General features: G+C 33.5%; 1 protein-coding gene across 1 annotated transcript; it reads right to left on the bottom strand.

The window, feature by feature from the left end:
- Positions 1-10,853: 10,853 nt before the first annotated feature.
- LOC143598066 (putative 2-oxoglutarate-dependent dioxygenase AOP1) lies at positions 10,854-13,713 on the bottom strand. Its single transcript, XM_077076385.1, has 4 exons — positions 13,312-13,713; positions 12,475-12,755; positions 11,428-11,471; positions 10,854-11,096 (listed from the first exon to the last, which is right to left on the bottom strand). Exons 1-4 carry the CDS (start codon positions 13,677-13,679, stop codon positions 10,854-10,856), a joined length of 936 nt encoding a protein of 311 aa, XP_076932500.1. The 5' UTR covers positions 13,680-13,713.
- Between the last annotated feature and the right edge of the window lie 2,664 nt (positions 13,714-16,377).

Here is a 16,377-nt window from a genome sequence, read left to right as displayed (position 1 = left end):
ATATATTCAAAACCCACCCAACCGTCCCTACCCCCCTCGTTTTTCCGGCTAAAACTCCAGCCACGGCGGTGGCGGCGCCGGAGGCCCCAAACACCCCTCAAAACTCGGCTTTAATTCAGTTAAATTATATACAAATCATTAGTCTTCGATATTATATCATAAACAACTAATTAATTGTGTTTTAACGTTCTAATCATCCGTCAATCGAGGCCGTAATGAACGCCGGAAAATCCGGAAATCGCACTAACGGATTAGCGCGTACACGCTCCAATTGAGTGTATAAATAGAGGCTTAGGACTCATTACATCTCGCTCATACTTCTCTTTCTCTCTAAATCACTCTATAATTCCCGTAATTATTCGTCCAATATCCGAACTCCGGCAAGCTCAGTTCACCGACAAACCTTTAAGTTTTCAGGTAACTAATTCATGATTTTTAATCATTTTGTACCGATTAACGATAACCCTAACATAAATTGATCAAATATTGAACGGTTTAATCAAATTGAAAACTAGGGTTTATAGGGAAGAAGATGAAGTTTAAACCATGTTTATATTGCTTCTGTTTCTGTTTGTATTACAACATTGGCTCATGGTCTGATGGTTAAGTCCTTAAGGTATTAAACCATAGACCCGGGTTCGAACCCGGGCCATGGCAGTTTTTTTTATGTTTCCCTTTTTTTTTAGGCCTAGGATTATTATATAAAAATCAAATAAATTATCTAAAAATAAATCATACTAAATCAATAAAATCATTTTTAAACTAAACAAAGTTTTTATAAATAAGGTATAACTTTTATCTTATCATTTCCCATGTAAAAACCAACTTTCTTAAACATTAGCCCGTTAAAATAAATTCGTTCGTTAACTTTGAGTCATTAAACCTTATTCCATTTGCTATAATTCGTTAAACTTTATTTAACTTTTAATTCGTTACAATCGTTAGAAACTAGTTAAATTCGTAAACTTTAGCCCGTGCCTTGCAAATGTCATATTTCTCATATTAATGTTAAGTTATTAGGCAAACGCTTTTATTTTCTTAAATAAATAATACGTTTCGTGAAATCATTAAAATTAGATTATATTGCGATTCGTTAGCCTTAACTCGTCAACTTTAAATTGTAAATTTCAATTCGTGCTTCGTATTCTCCCATATTAATGTTAAATTATTAATTTAGTAATATTAAAATAATATAAATTGTTAAAACCCGTTAAAGCTTAAAAATAATATTAAATTAATTCATGCCTTAAAATAATAATTATTTTCAATAAAACTAGACATAATAATCCCGATAGATTGGTCGTTAAATTTCGTATTTATTTATTTATTTATAGTGCGTGTGGATCGTTCGTTTCGGATTCTTTAACAAACCTTCGTTGCTTTGGTTTCGTTATTGTGCTTTCGGCTTTTTATTTCAAGATGATCTTCAATTTCGAGGTGAGCTTCTCACGCCCCCTTTTTAACACTTTTACTTTTGGGGGTAGCATATATATCCTACTAAACGCAAATCGATTTTATACTCAGCTATTAAACTGCAATTCATATCGTGGACTTGTGTGTTATATGTGCTTACTTGATTATGTGCTCAGCAAGTGATTGTCTCAATAAGTACGATCATACGCCCCCCTTTGCACTCAGGACCATTTTGTTATGAGTTGAAAAGGGACCCCCGATCCGAGTACGTTGGCTGTGGCCAACTGGAAAGAACATTGCATACGAAGTGGTTTAATTATCACAAGTTTCATGGAATTGCAAGATTTTTATGTATTTATTCAAACTTGTGGGAACTCACCAACTATTAAGTTAGTTGACCGTGTTTTATATATATGTTACAGGTACAAACATTAGAGGATGATACTTGGAGAAGACACTAGAATTAGGTTATTGAAACAAATGGATAAAATGTTTAGTTGTATTTATATTTTCTTGTATTTCTTGTTTACGAACTTGGTATATGATGTTTAAACCAATTAATGATAATATTATCACTTAATAGTGTCACATGTGTTTTGAACAATCTGTACGTCACACTCAGGCGTTTCCGTTTTAGCCGGGGTGTTACATGAGATCCATCTAGAGGACCTACAAACGTAACTGTTGGTATTGAAAGTGGTAGTTCTACGGTGGCGGCTACCGGTGATAGCACGGTTGCTTCTGGGAGTTATGGTGTTGGTTTGGAAGCTCCATTAATGCCGACAAATATTGTGGAAGGTTTGAATATTGCGAGATCTCCTACGGAATTGAATTCGCAAAATATGGGATCTATTAGGAATGCAAATTTTAAAAAAGATGAGAAGATTGAGGTTGCAAAAAAATTGGAATGCAAAAAAAATTGGAAGCTCCGTATCACGTGTTTGGATGTTAAACCGCGACCGAGTCAAATATATTACTTGGGGTGACTCGGGGTGAGGAGGCTCGTGTTGCGTGATTTTGTTTTATTAAACTGTGACCGAGTCAAATATATTACTTGGGGATGACCCGGGGTGAGGAGGCTCGTGTTGCATGATTTTAACGGTTTTGTTAAACCGCGGTCGGGTCAAATATATTACTCGGGGAAGACCCGGGGTGAGGAGGCCCGTGCTGTGTGAAAAGATGTTTAATGTTTTATTCACTCATGATTTGGTTAAGAAAGGCTATTTATGATTTTATGGTCTCATGATTTCCACTATATTTCATACTTATGGAATTTAAATTTTTAATGAATGTCGTTTATGAAAATTTGAACTCACTCAGCTCAAGCTGACTTTGTGTGTATGTTAGATTGACTTTCAGGTTAAGAAGTGGATGCTACCACTTGGACGTGCTGGATGCTACTCGGGAGGTTGAAGGCATTTCTGGTCGAGGAATTCAAATAAAACAAATATTTTATTTACATTTGATTTTGGACACATGTACCCGTGTTTAGGATATTTAAATACTTACACTTTTTCCGCTGTTATTTACTCTGAACTGGTTTTAAATAAAACGAATCGATTGGTTTTAAATTTTTGTGAATTTGTGGAGGTGATTACCAACTGTAGGATTCCTGGGATTCAGGGTCTTACAAACTGATCGAAGACCACACGTGTAAAGGAAGCGCGCTAAACAAAGTAGACATGTACGTCGTGCAACATACTTTGTACCATTGATGAATAGTTAAAGTTGTGAGAGAGGTGAAACTTGGTTTTTAATATATATATATATATATATATATATATATATATATATATATATATATAGTATAACTTCACCTCCAAACATTAAATTATTTGTTAATAGTTCAGACTCCACAAAACAATTTGATTGCACGCTCATCCACGTAAGTTGGATTTTTAGCAAACGATTCAAGAACTTGAAATGATCAAATGGCTTGAATTTGGGAGGATGTTCATCATCTACAAATTCTTCCGGGATTTCCACTGCCCCGTTCTTAAATGTGAATAAGGCTATGGAATACCTATCTTCTTGCCCATTCATGACCACTCGATGACAAGGTGATCTCAGTTTACCGCTACTCATGCCTAAATACACAAACAAATTAAATCATCAAGCATACCGCAAAATTTGATTGCAGAAAGTATCACATCCTTTGACTATAAAAATGAGTCACTAAATCACATCTTTAGAGTATATGAAAAACACAACCTCGAATACTTTTTAGGTTATCAATGTTTCTGTTCACTTAGACATACTGATGAGGAATTGATCCGAAAGATAGCATAATAGTGAAACGCTGATTAGAGTTATCAAGGGCTAAATCAACAAAAAAAATTGACTTTGAAATAGGCCCAGTTTGTTGTAGTGAACATGACTAAAATATGAAAACTGAAATAGATAATAACTTGGGCTACGAGTAGAGTTATGGCCCAACTATCGAACTGGATCTTATTTAATCGTTGAAACTTTACCCAAATTAAACCGATTTTCATTTTATTTTCCCTTTTTGGTCGAAAACTCGAAATTCAATAATGAATATAATTTATGCATTTGTTTAAGTCCTAAAATCATTATTTAAATGTCCTTTTTTAATTTTGTAAATTTGGCAGTACCTTTTAAATTTAGAAAAAACTTATAAAAAGGATCTTCATGTAATGTTTCAATCATTCAGTTTTATATCAAATTTTTTATAAATTTATTTTTGTTTATTTTCTTGTTTCTGCTCTACATCATGTAGAAAATAAGTTTTAAAAGTCAGAGATTTTACTCTCATTCAAAATACCATTTAAGTAATTACATCTATACATATAGGTGAATTCCTTGTGTAGCTAAAAGCTATTTGTGATGCAAAAATATGTCACATGACTATTAATTAGTAATTAGTTAGCTGATAAATTCTTTTGCAACACTTGTTTACTAAAAAGATATATATAACAATCACCATATCTAGATGAATAATAATAATAATATTGTAATTTTACCATGAATGCATCTGTTGCCATGACAACAAAGGATGATGGAAGGTACTCAATTGTCACCATTTCATCATCGTCTTTTATCTGAACCTTCAATCCATCCACAAGATTTTGATTAAGTATACTCAAAAAGTGTTTTGTCAGTATGAACTGAAGCCATGTCAATTTTGATCTGCAACTTTAGAACTTCATCTACGGTCATCAATGGCAGATTCAACAATTAACCATAATTAACCATTTAAACTACACAGGAAGCTTTGGATCCGTATAATTGACACTGTTCAAGCTTCAATTTCATCGATTATCCATGAAATCCTTACAAATCTGATAAAAAAAGAACCCGATGAACATAAAGAACACGAATTGTAGCGTATCACGAGCAACCTCCGGCTCTGATACCAATTGTGAATACGTTATACTAACGTTTACGAGCCAGGAATCTAGTCGCAAATCGATACGTTAAGCTTGTGTTCATACATTAATGGAGATCGATACATTAAACCTGGAGAGAATCTGGCATGGTAACGGTACATTAACATAAATATGGCACATACCTCTATGCTAAACTACTATGGATGGCCTATTTATAGGCTGGGCTCATTCGTTATGTGAATACGTTATACTAACGTTTACGAGCCAGGAATCTAGTCGCATATCGATACGTTAAGCTTGGTTCATACATTAATGGAGATCGATACATTAAGCCTGGAGAGAATCCGGCATGGTAACGGTACATTAACATAAACATAGCACAGATCTCTATGCTAAACTACTATGGAAGGCCTATTTATAGGCTGAGCTCATTCGTTACACTGTAGTAACGAATGAGCCTTTTCATTCGTTAAAATTCCTAACGAATAAGTCTTTCCATAGTCCCATTCGCTAAACACCATTAGCGAATGGGTATACATTAACCATTGAGCCGCCATTCGTTACACTGTAGTAATGAATGGGCTCTTACATTAATGAATAGCCCTAGTCTTTAACGAATGAGGCCTCATTCGCTAAACATGCTTAGCGAATGAGCCTTTATACATTAATATAAAGACTAAACTAGCCCTATCCTATTCGAACAGCTGCGGACACCAAAATCCGTGCACTTACAAAAATTTGCAATTAATTTAGAAATAACTGGTAATGTTCAATAGAAAAATTGTGAATATTAAAGTGCTCTAACATTATAGATAGTGGCTTAGAGTATTATGAAAAACACACTTTTCTTGATGCATGATATAAAAGAATTTGTTGCCCATATTCAATTGTGTTGCAGATTGAATTCACTTTTACAAAAGAAAAGATTGTTAAAAAGGGGATCACGGCAGAGACTCATTTTCAGAAATTACGGAAAACTACAAAAAGCGTCACAGACTGAGAATTGGATTTTTATTTGTATTATTTTAGAGACAACTGGGACCATTAGAAAGATGGGTGGCAACTTCAAGGAAAAACTAAAAGAGCACGGGGACTTGATGCTGTAATTGATATCATAAGGGAATGCCATGGTGTTATGGAGGTATGATCTCATAATTATCTGCAGGGATGGTTAATAAATACATTCATCTCCGACACCCGAGTCAAAAGCAACTGTTAATCTAGAAAGCCCGTTGCTTTTGTTAAAGTGTTTGAAAATCTTTGAAAATGCTACATTTCTTAGTACCGATAATCAGGTAATGCTCATAATTATGAATATAAGTAAAAAAAAATATTGTTAACATGGAATGCATTGTTTCATAATGCAGAGTCATTTGCTTGGAGTAGAAGATGATGACTTTGATTATCGGCATGTTTCTCAGTCTTCAAGAAAACTTAATTCTTAGTGTCATTAAGATCCTTTCGGTTACTAATCTTTATTCATATCTTTTTTCATTTTTAATATCTAATGAATTTAACTTATTTTGCTTTGTTTTCTTAATCTTTTTTTTTTCTGCTATCGTTTCCAGATGTTTCCTTATTAAAAGAATCGTCATTCGGTCTTTCAAATGGGACTGCTGTGGCTGATTACAAAGGTATTTACAAACTGTTATTAAACTAATTGATGCATTATTTGTACATAATATTTCAATAACTCAGTTGTTTTATTGTATAATATCTGGTTAAATAAGTCAAACTGGACCAGGTAAAAATTACTGTAACAATAAAGTTTCTGTAATTATATTTATCACAAAATTTTTATAAAATGCACAATTGTGTTTACAGGTCAAAATTTTTATAAAAGGATAAATTTTGAATTTAACCAATTTTTGATTGACTTTGTTTTATCTTATTTTTTTAACCAGCAGTTGACAAGACAACAATGAGATCATATGCATTAGTTCTTCAATCGAGAATTGCAGTATGGATCAGGATGCATCCTAGAAGACTTCTAATAAAAGTCAAAGTTCGTTTCAAAATAAGCAGGTTTGTCAACATCCGATCCGGGTTCAATGGTTTGCCAAAGACAAAACTGAAATCTTCCAACTTACAAATCGACAAAAGTAGGTAAAAATGCTGGAAGCAGTCAACACGGTATGCATGACTTTGAGGAAAGTTCCTTTTGGCATGAGGACCCATTTTCATTTGATGGAGATATCGATTCACTACAACCAAAGTATTCAACTTCCAAATCAACAAAAGGAGGTAAAAAAAGGTGGAACTTGCCACGGTGTCAGAAAAGCACTTCGGTATTTGAAGAAGATGGAAGTCAAGAGTCAGATTTTGACCTAATGATGATGAGTCAACAAGATTCCACCAATGCGATACCCCGTGATTCTCCTCAAGCTTCTTGTTCACATGTGAACGATGATGAAAAGTTCAGTCTTTTAGCTGGTTGCCTTCTTGCAGCAGTCAAGGTAAAAACACTTTATTTAATAAATGACCATTTTACCTTTATTTTTCTAAACCTTTAAAAAGGGAAAATTCCTAAAATAGCATATTTTAGAGAGAGAGTCTCCAAATTAGCCCTTTTTTCCTCAAAAACTTTTAGAATTTGGACTGACAAGACGCTTTGGGAAAAGATAAAAATAAAGAGGGAGCAGGCCAAATTTTGAAAGAAAGTCAGGTAGGAGACGAGATTTAAGGAAATAATGAAGGTAGAGTCCAAATTATTTTGTAATCTTGGAGCAAAAGTTCAAATTTTTTCAAATCTTTTTTATTCAAAAAATCGTCTTGAGAAACTGTTTTTTTATGTTTCCGACCTTTCTTGTCCATATTTTCAAATTCTTGGAAAAAGATATTTTGAAATCTCGTCTTGAGAGACGCATTTTGGATGAATTTGTTCTTAACATACGAGATTCTTTTCTTTCTTCCAACCTTCATGCTACACACACACACTTATACATACATACATACATACATACATACATACATATATATATGTATATACAGGGTTAGATTAAAATAAAAACCCACTTGAGTTGTGAAAACTCTAGAAACCCATTATCAACCACATGTTTTTAATTAAAGATTAAATCTTGTGGTCCACAATTAAAGTTAATAAAAAATGTTAACATAAATATAACCTTTTCTCTTTCCTAAAAACATATAAAAAATTAGTAAAAAATGTTAAAAAATAGCAAAACAATTTTTATTTTATGTTTCGATGTTTTGTATTAAATATTACAACATATATTAAATGTAGAAAAGAAAAATAAACGATGTTACATAGGGTTTTCACGGGTTTTCACAACTCAAGTGGGTTTTCATTCTATACTTTGCCTGTATATACATACATACGTATATGTATGTATACATATATGTATATATGTATGTATGTATATGCATACATATATATATATATATATATATATATACGGAATTTATATACACATAAATATATATATACACACACATACATATATATACGGAATTATACACATATATATACGGAATTTATATATACATATATATATATGCATGTATATGTATGTATATATAAGTGTGTGTAGCATGAAGGTTGGAAGAAAGAAAAGAATCTCGTCTGTTAAGAACAAATTTATCCTAAATGCGTCTCTCAAACCGAGATCTCAAAATCTCTTTTTTCAAGAATTTGAAAATATGGACGGAAAAGGTAGGAAATATAAAAAAACAGACTCTCAAGACGGGTTTTTGAATAAAAAATATTTGAAAAAATTTGAACTTTTGCTCTAAGGTTACAAAATAATTTGAACTTTACCTTCATTATTTCCCGAAATCTCGTCTCCTACCTGACTTTCTTTCGAAATTTGGTATGCTCCCTCTTTATTTTTATTTTTTCCCAAAACGTTTTGCCAGTCCAAATTCTAAAAGATTTTGAGGAAAAAATAGCTACTTTGGGAACTCTCTCTCTAAAATGGACTATTTTAAGAATTTTCTCTTTAAAATATCATATATGTCGATGTTTGACTTCAATTTCTTTTTTTAGTTAAATTCTTTTTACCTATTTTAATATAGCTTTTAAAAGAAAAAAACTCAAAAAAAAATAGTTTTCTAAAAATATATCATCAATGTCAATCAAAATACAAATAAAAAATAGGGTCTAAACAAATATAATGGAAAGGGGTAGAATGGTTGTTAAGTAAATATAATGGAAAGGGGTAGAATGGTGTTTTTAAAAGATTGGGTTTTGCGATTCAAAAAGGGGTAGCGGCTCAGCTTATTGCCCGCTTGCCTTCTGTTTCGATGTAATCCAATAAACAATTAATACGGCAATTATAATTGGATAGTACACCCCAAAATTAAGTAAATATACACTATATTTTTAGTTTTGGGTCGGTATATATGAAATCAATCCAAATAAATTATGACATTAATTGTTTTAAGATTCCGAGTCGAAATTAAGATTCGTTGCAGGTTTTGATGAACTTAACAAATGACAATCCCATAGTAGTGTTACATGATAACTTTCCATGAAGTTGCGTAACTCTGCAATTTTTAATATATCTTTATCATGCATTCTTTACTCTTGTTAATAGACATGTTGACTTACTTCTTATTAAGCTACTTCTTATAAATAATTTATTTTTGTATATTATATCTATCCCTTGTTTGTTCTAACGATAGGACTTGTCCTTTTATAAAAGTTTCCATGTTTGCTTGCTTATGATGGTATCAATCTCTTTGTGCAGTTAATATTGGTAAGGATCACTACTAAGTATAATCTTGCCTCTAAAGTAAAGTTATAGATTACCAATACTTTTTACATAATTTTGGTTAATGCCACTACTATACCCTCCACATAAGGTAGATTTCAAAATTGTAACTTTTCCTAATTCTGAACATGATTTAGCGTTAACCAAATGTGGATATCCATTCATATTTCGTATGACCCCGTTTAACCAAAAGTGAGGGAAGAAGGGCCTCCCATCTCCTCACTGGCTTGATAAATTGACAGGTACTCCAAACAGAAATATTGATAATGCTAAAACTGAAAAATTCAAGATGGCAAGTCTCCAGTTGCAAAAACAAACTAGAAAATAATTATCGACTCCTTTATCCAGTACTATAACAAACGGAACCACTAGCGACCAAATTCCCGTTGCATCCCTACCGTAACGCGCGGGCTTTTCTGCTAGTGTAAGTTAATGTTAATTTGGGTCCTTCGCAACCCACACTCTAATAATCTAGTTCCTTTACAATCACACATGTCGTCTCTATAGGATTCTTTCACAACACACTATCTAGCTCCTCCCGTGGCCCACTTAACTGAACAAAAAATTGTTGTCCACTGCCTATTTAAGAGATTTTTCTTGTGAAAATATTTGTACATCTAAGTATTTGTTTTAAGAACTCAAACTATTCTCGTATCAAGTTCTTAATTATTTAACTTCAATTTTTTAATTCTGTAAGCGCTAACGGTTCAATGAAATAAATCTAAAGTAACCTACATATTTCTAGCAATATATAGCATTTATCAACTAGTTATTTGATTATCCGAATATAGTTTCGAGTTGCAGTGATCACTTTCAGAACACACATGATAGTAAGCTGATTCGAGATGGCTAATCTCCCAAGATAGTGATCATTTGAGCGGGTTAGACTCCAAAGAAATAGAGAGAACAAGATATAATTTTACTTTGATAATTTTCTTCTTTACATTTAACAAAACTATGAGGCCTTTTATAAGGCTTACAAAGTGAAACGTGAATATGCATGAACTACTAAAAACATGGACATAGTGGAATTAAGAAACCAATCTAATAAACTGTAACTAAACATAATGCTAGTGAACATGAAGGTTGTGTTGTTGCATGGATGTCACGTGAGTGAGGATATGGCTACGTGGCTACGTATCAACACATCTCAGAAAAATGATCTTTATGTCAACACCAAGACAGAAGCCATCGCCTTCATGCGCACGTTATCAAATATCAGCATGGGCTTAGTAACTTCTAACGACCACATTTTTTAAATAATTAACAATGATTAATTACCAAAACAAGTTTGCAAAAACTAACATATTTTATTATTTAGAAATGAAGACATCTTTGTTTTTGTCCAGTATGTGTTTCAAACTCCAGAAAACAATTTGATTGCACGCTCATCCGTGTATATTGGATTTTTAGCATAAGATTCAAGAAACTTGAAATGATCAAATGGTTTGAATCTCGGAGGGTGTTCATCATCTACAAATTCTTCCGGGATTTCCACTGTCCCGTTCTTAAATGTGAATAACGCTATCGAGTACCTATCTTCTTGTCCATTCATGACCACTCGATGACGAGGTGATCTCAGTTTACCGTTACTCCATGCCTACAACACAAACAAATTAAGTCACTCATTACCAAGAGTTGCAAAATTTGATTGTACAAAATAGCACATCCTAAAAGTCACTAAATCCATTTTTCTACATCTTTAGAAAACAATGAATACTTTTCAATTCATCTATTTGACTATGTTTATGTTCACTTGACACACTGATGAGGAGTTGATCCGAAACTAGCAGAATTAGACATGACAGAAATAACTAAAACTTAAAACAGATATTAGATATTATCTTCTAAAAGGAAATAGCAATCACCAATCTAAATGAATAATAATAATAATAATAATAATAATAATAATAATAATATTGCAATTTTACCATGAATGCATCCGTTGCCATGACAACAAAGGATGATGGATGAAGAGGTATGCACCCGCCTTAACATCGAGCGGGGCGGGTCAACCCACAAGATATAGACAAGAGGCTTGAAATCAGGATGTCATGAAGACACAAAGCCAAAACCTATGCGCGTGGCGCATATCACATATGCTCACGCGTCACATATGCTCACGCATCATATATGCTCACGCATATCACATCTGCGCGTGGCGCATCTGCGTGTGGCGCGTATCACATATGCTCACGCATCATATGCTCACGCATATCACATCTGCGCGTGGCGCATCTGCGCGTGGCGCATATCACATATGCTCACGCATATTACATATGCTTGCGCATATCACATCTGCGCATGAAACATCTGCGCGTGAGAATAAAGAGAAGACCTCGCGCATCCCCAGGATAGGCGCATATCACACATGCACATAATCAACCACGTCCTTATCCAAATCAGGATAAGGACAACCATGATTGTGCTCATCAGACAACCTTCCAGAAGGTATCCTTTAAGGAATAAAGAATATGCTGATGTTGACAGCTGCCAATGAAGGGTGGACAACTCAGCAAAACCCATGTGCTACCACGTGATTGCACATGGGTCAGGTGAAATACCTTGGTCGGAGAATAATCAATGAAAAAGCACCAGGTGTCCTAAGGACACGTGGCGCGAAGCAATAGGAGGAGGCCAAAAAGGCCCTAATTGGGTCTGAGCCCAATCATTGGAAACCCTAACACTATAAATACCACACCACCTCCACAAGGGGAGGTAAGCAAAAAAATATATTCTAAGTCCTTACTCACTTTCAGATTATTATTATCTTCTCCTACAATATCTTATTCTCACACCGGAGGGTTACCCCAAAGAGGACCCCTCTGTCCCTTTCTGAGGGGTAAGTTCACGGTGCTGCTCGTTTTGTAGGTGGAAGAATTCATATTCCGGAGAACCATCGGTGATATATCACACTCATACCCGAGGAAAGTTGATCGTCTACCAGTAAGTCGATCCACGTTTCTTCAATGGAAGGTACTCAACTGCCACCATTTCATCATCATCCTTAATCTGAACCTCTAATCCATCCACCTGATTTTGATTAAGTATGGTCAAGAAGTGTTTGTCTGTATGAGTCACAGAACCCAAGTTACTCTCATCTGCTTTCGCTGGCCTATATTTCATTACTCTGAAGAGAGGAGTCATTGATTCATTGGACGATTCATAGTATTTCTCAACTCCATAGCTTTCAAATACCATCTTCCTCACCATGTGGTCTAGTTTTGAAACTAAATTTGCATAGGAATGCATAGTTTTACTGAAAAAGAGTTCATAGTTAATATATGATTATTATATATAACCAGTTGTTCAAAGAAAAAAGTTGTAATAATAGTTGATTTAGAATTTCCAAGGAATTCAAAAATACCCAAAATGTCCACTATAAAACCGTCAGTCCACCCGTTTTACAAATCCTAGTCGCCTGAATTTTAAACCAATACAATCAAACCATCTATCAGCTATTCGTTCGGTCCGACCATTTTTAAGCACATCCAATCATTTTTTTTTTAGTCCGACCGTTTTTAAGAAAATGTTAGAAACGCAGTTTTGATGGCCACAAATATAAGAGGGGGTATATCACATACATTTTGGGTGTTTTTGAATTCCCTTCTAGACTTACTTTTACAACATTGTGTGAAAGTACGTAAGTCGCTCGGTAGGGATGCAACTTTAGGTAACTTAGATTTTTTCTCGTAGGCCACCACCCAAACAACTTACCTTCTTTAATATACAACTTAAAAAATAACCTAAGAGCATGGGTAGTTTCCTTAATCACCTATTAATACAAAAAGTTCTATATTTGCATAGTTTATTACCTGAAATTTTCATTTCCTGATGGCCACATGAGGTTTGTAAAGCTTTGAACACTATCATAACTTGTAGCACACTCAATTCCCAGGCTTTCATAAAGAGGACGAGTATGAAAAGGGCCCAAGTAGCCATGGAAAGGCTTATCAGAAGTGTTCTTCATTTTGGTCTCCACCGGAAGATCAAATAGGGTTTTTAAGGCATCATATACTTCCTTCTTGGCTTCTTGCGAAAACCCTCCGTATATAGCCATGCAACAACCATACTCTTCAAGTGCTTGTCTCACTTTATGACTAGTCATGTTCCATGATTCCGTTCCAGGCTTCAAGTCTTCCATGTTAATTACGGGAAGTTTGGATTCTGATACAGAAACCATGATTCTGATGTGTGTGTGCGCGCGTCCGTGTGAGAGAGAGAAAGAGAGATGTTTTGTTTGTTTATTTGAGTATGTAGAAATATTGTGATCTTATCAAGCTTTTTTTATAAGGGAAATAGTGATGGTTTTGGTAAAACGTAGTTTTCTCTCTTTTTAAAGGTTTGTTAATTGGGCAAAACGTTGAACATATTTGTTTAATTCTTTATGAATAAACCAAACCATTTCATGACATCCACCCATTATTTATATAATTACTAGTTTTAGAGCCCGTGTCACACACACGATAATTTAAATTATAAAATTATAAGTAAAACAAATAATTACATAGTGTATATGAAAAAAAAATGTATTACATCTATGCTTGTATCTACATAATGTGTACATAAATTGATTTTATTTATATCATAAAATTATTTTTTAAAATGTACTTAATAAAGAAATGCTCGTGCAAAAACGTACCCGAGAATATTTCTTTCTATTGAAAAATTCATTCTCGGTGCCATATATGTACAATTGAAAGACTTTTGGTTATGAACCAATTTCGGAAATAAAGTTTCTCATACGATAGTAGTTCTAACCACTCAGTCTAAATACAAAAGGAGCGTCACCTTTATTGATATATTTATCAATTTACCACTCATTAAAGGGAAGTAGAACATTAAATTGTAACAATGGATGTTCTTCCAGAATGTTTTTCAGAGCTACACCATGAAAAAGATTTTGATAAGTTTCAGGGGGCTTCTTAATTTTGTCAAAATGATAACATAAAAAATAGCATGTTAACCCATCTAATTTTGTGAATATTTTGTTTCATTTTAGCATAGTTTTCCATGACATGTTTCCCATACAACGTTCTGATCACCATTGAAGGAAAAATTAATGTTAACATAAATATTTCAAAATTGATAAAAGTTAGAAGCATTAATAGGCATGGGGGTGGTATGTCGAAAGTGTTCGCAGTCTTTTCTTACATTTTAATAGCTGAGGGAAAAATAGTCAGTTTGCCAAATCCTAAACCTTTTGATTATTTTAAAAAATACTCTTAAAAATAAATTTTAACCATGTTTAAAATTCTAACTTTCATACTTTTGGCATTTCAAAGTCAATACTTTGAACCCATAACAAATTTGATGATAAATCTATTTTGCATTTTCAAACTTTTAAAAATACTCAAAATTTTCATTTTTGACTCTTAACAAATTTTGACCTAAATGTAGTTAACTTGTACCAAATAATCTAATTACCAACTTTTGACCCATAATATCAAATTTAAGTTTCATAAAAAAACCCGAAACAATTTTCATTTGAGAAACATAAATTTGTTGTTGATTTTTTAAATTCACCAAGTATTTTAAAATATGCAGTAAAATAATATGTTAATATTTGTATTTATAAAAATATATAGATATTATATAAATATAGTGTAAAAGGAAAGTGAATAATTATTGATTTATTACATATATTAGGGTAAATTAGTTTTGGAGGAAAAAAATTATGAGGAATTAATCAAAACATGACAAGTGTCCACATTTATTTTACTTTATTAGTATAGGTAGATTATGACAATGGGTCCACGATCTTATTACATGTTTTTTTATAATGACAGAACTTAAATCACTGTTGTAAAAGAAAACTACCAGGCCCTTTGTATTTATTTATTGTTATTTTTTTATGAAAGACTTAAAACGATGTATAGTTGACTAAGAGCTAATAGCATTCCCAATCGATCTTTTATCATCTCTATAATTACACTAAAAAACACTATATTTTTTTTCTTCTGTTGAATTAAATAATATATTTTTATATTTTAGTTATTCCAATTTTCTCTCTCCACCCTATAATCACTACTTTTTTCCTAAATTTACAAAAAATCACTACATTTTCTTTCTTCACTCTATAATTTACACTCAAATCCCAACCCTATAATATACAAACTCCCCTCACAAAATTTTGAAGAACTGGATAAGAATGCTCTAACAAATAGTTTTAATGAATAAAAGAAATGTTTTAAATATCTATTATATTATATAATATACATATATTAATGATCAAATCAATATCTAATGTTTAGGTTGTTCACTATGGAGGGGCTTTAAAGCTCCTTCACGTTATCGTCACGTATGAAATGGGGTTTCGAAGCCCTTCTTCGTAGCGTCCCATTGTGGTTTAAAGCTTATTTGCCGCCACAATATATATGCACACACACACACACATATATATATATGTATCAATGTATGTGTGTATGAGAGAGAGAGAGAGTGAAAAGCATGATGGCCCCCCAAAACCCCCATACAGCCGGTCTTCAGGAGGATCGCCCCCACCCCTCGGTGGTGTTCCCTTTCATTATCGCCTCAAAACGGCCCTTGTTAACGCCCATAGCGTGGAGCGTACAAATCTTAAACAAATCTTAAGTCAATAGGAATCAAATACAAATAATACAAAATTATTTCAACCCTAGTTGTGGTTCAATTAATCCTCTGCGATCAATGTATGCCCACTATTTTCATAGACCTCGGGGATCTGCTTTCTTCCTTTTAGGCAGGTCGCTATGGGCGAGTTTGGGGGCGAGGTTGGGGCGCCTTCGGGCTGGTACACCAACGAGGGGTGTTCTCGAAGGGGCGTCCAGGGGGTGGCCTAAGATCGTTGCCTTAGTGACGGGTGTGGGTGATCGATGTCGAAAGGTCAATCAAAAACATTT

The sequence above is a fragment of the Bidens hawaiensis genome, unplaced genomic scaffold (assembly GCF_021521415.1).
Source record: "Bidens hawaiensis isolate Kalapana, Puna unplaced genomic scaffold, B.hawaiensis_p1.1 tig00049609_1, whole genome shotgun sequence".
NCBI lineage: Eukaryota > Viridiplantae > Streptophyta > Magnoliopsida > Asterales > Asteraceae > Bidens > Bidens hawaiensis.
This window is presented reverse-complemented; position numbering and strand designations above follow the sequence as displayed.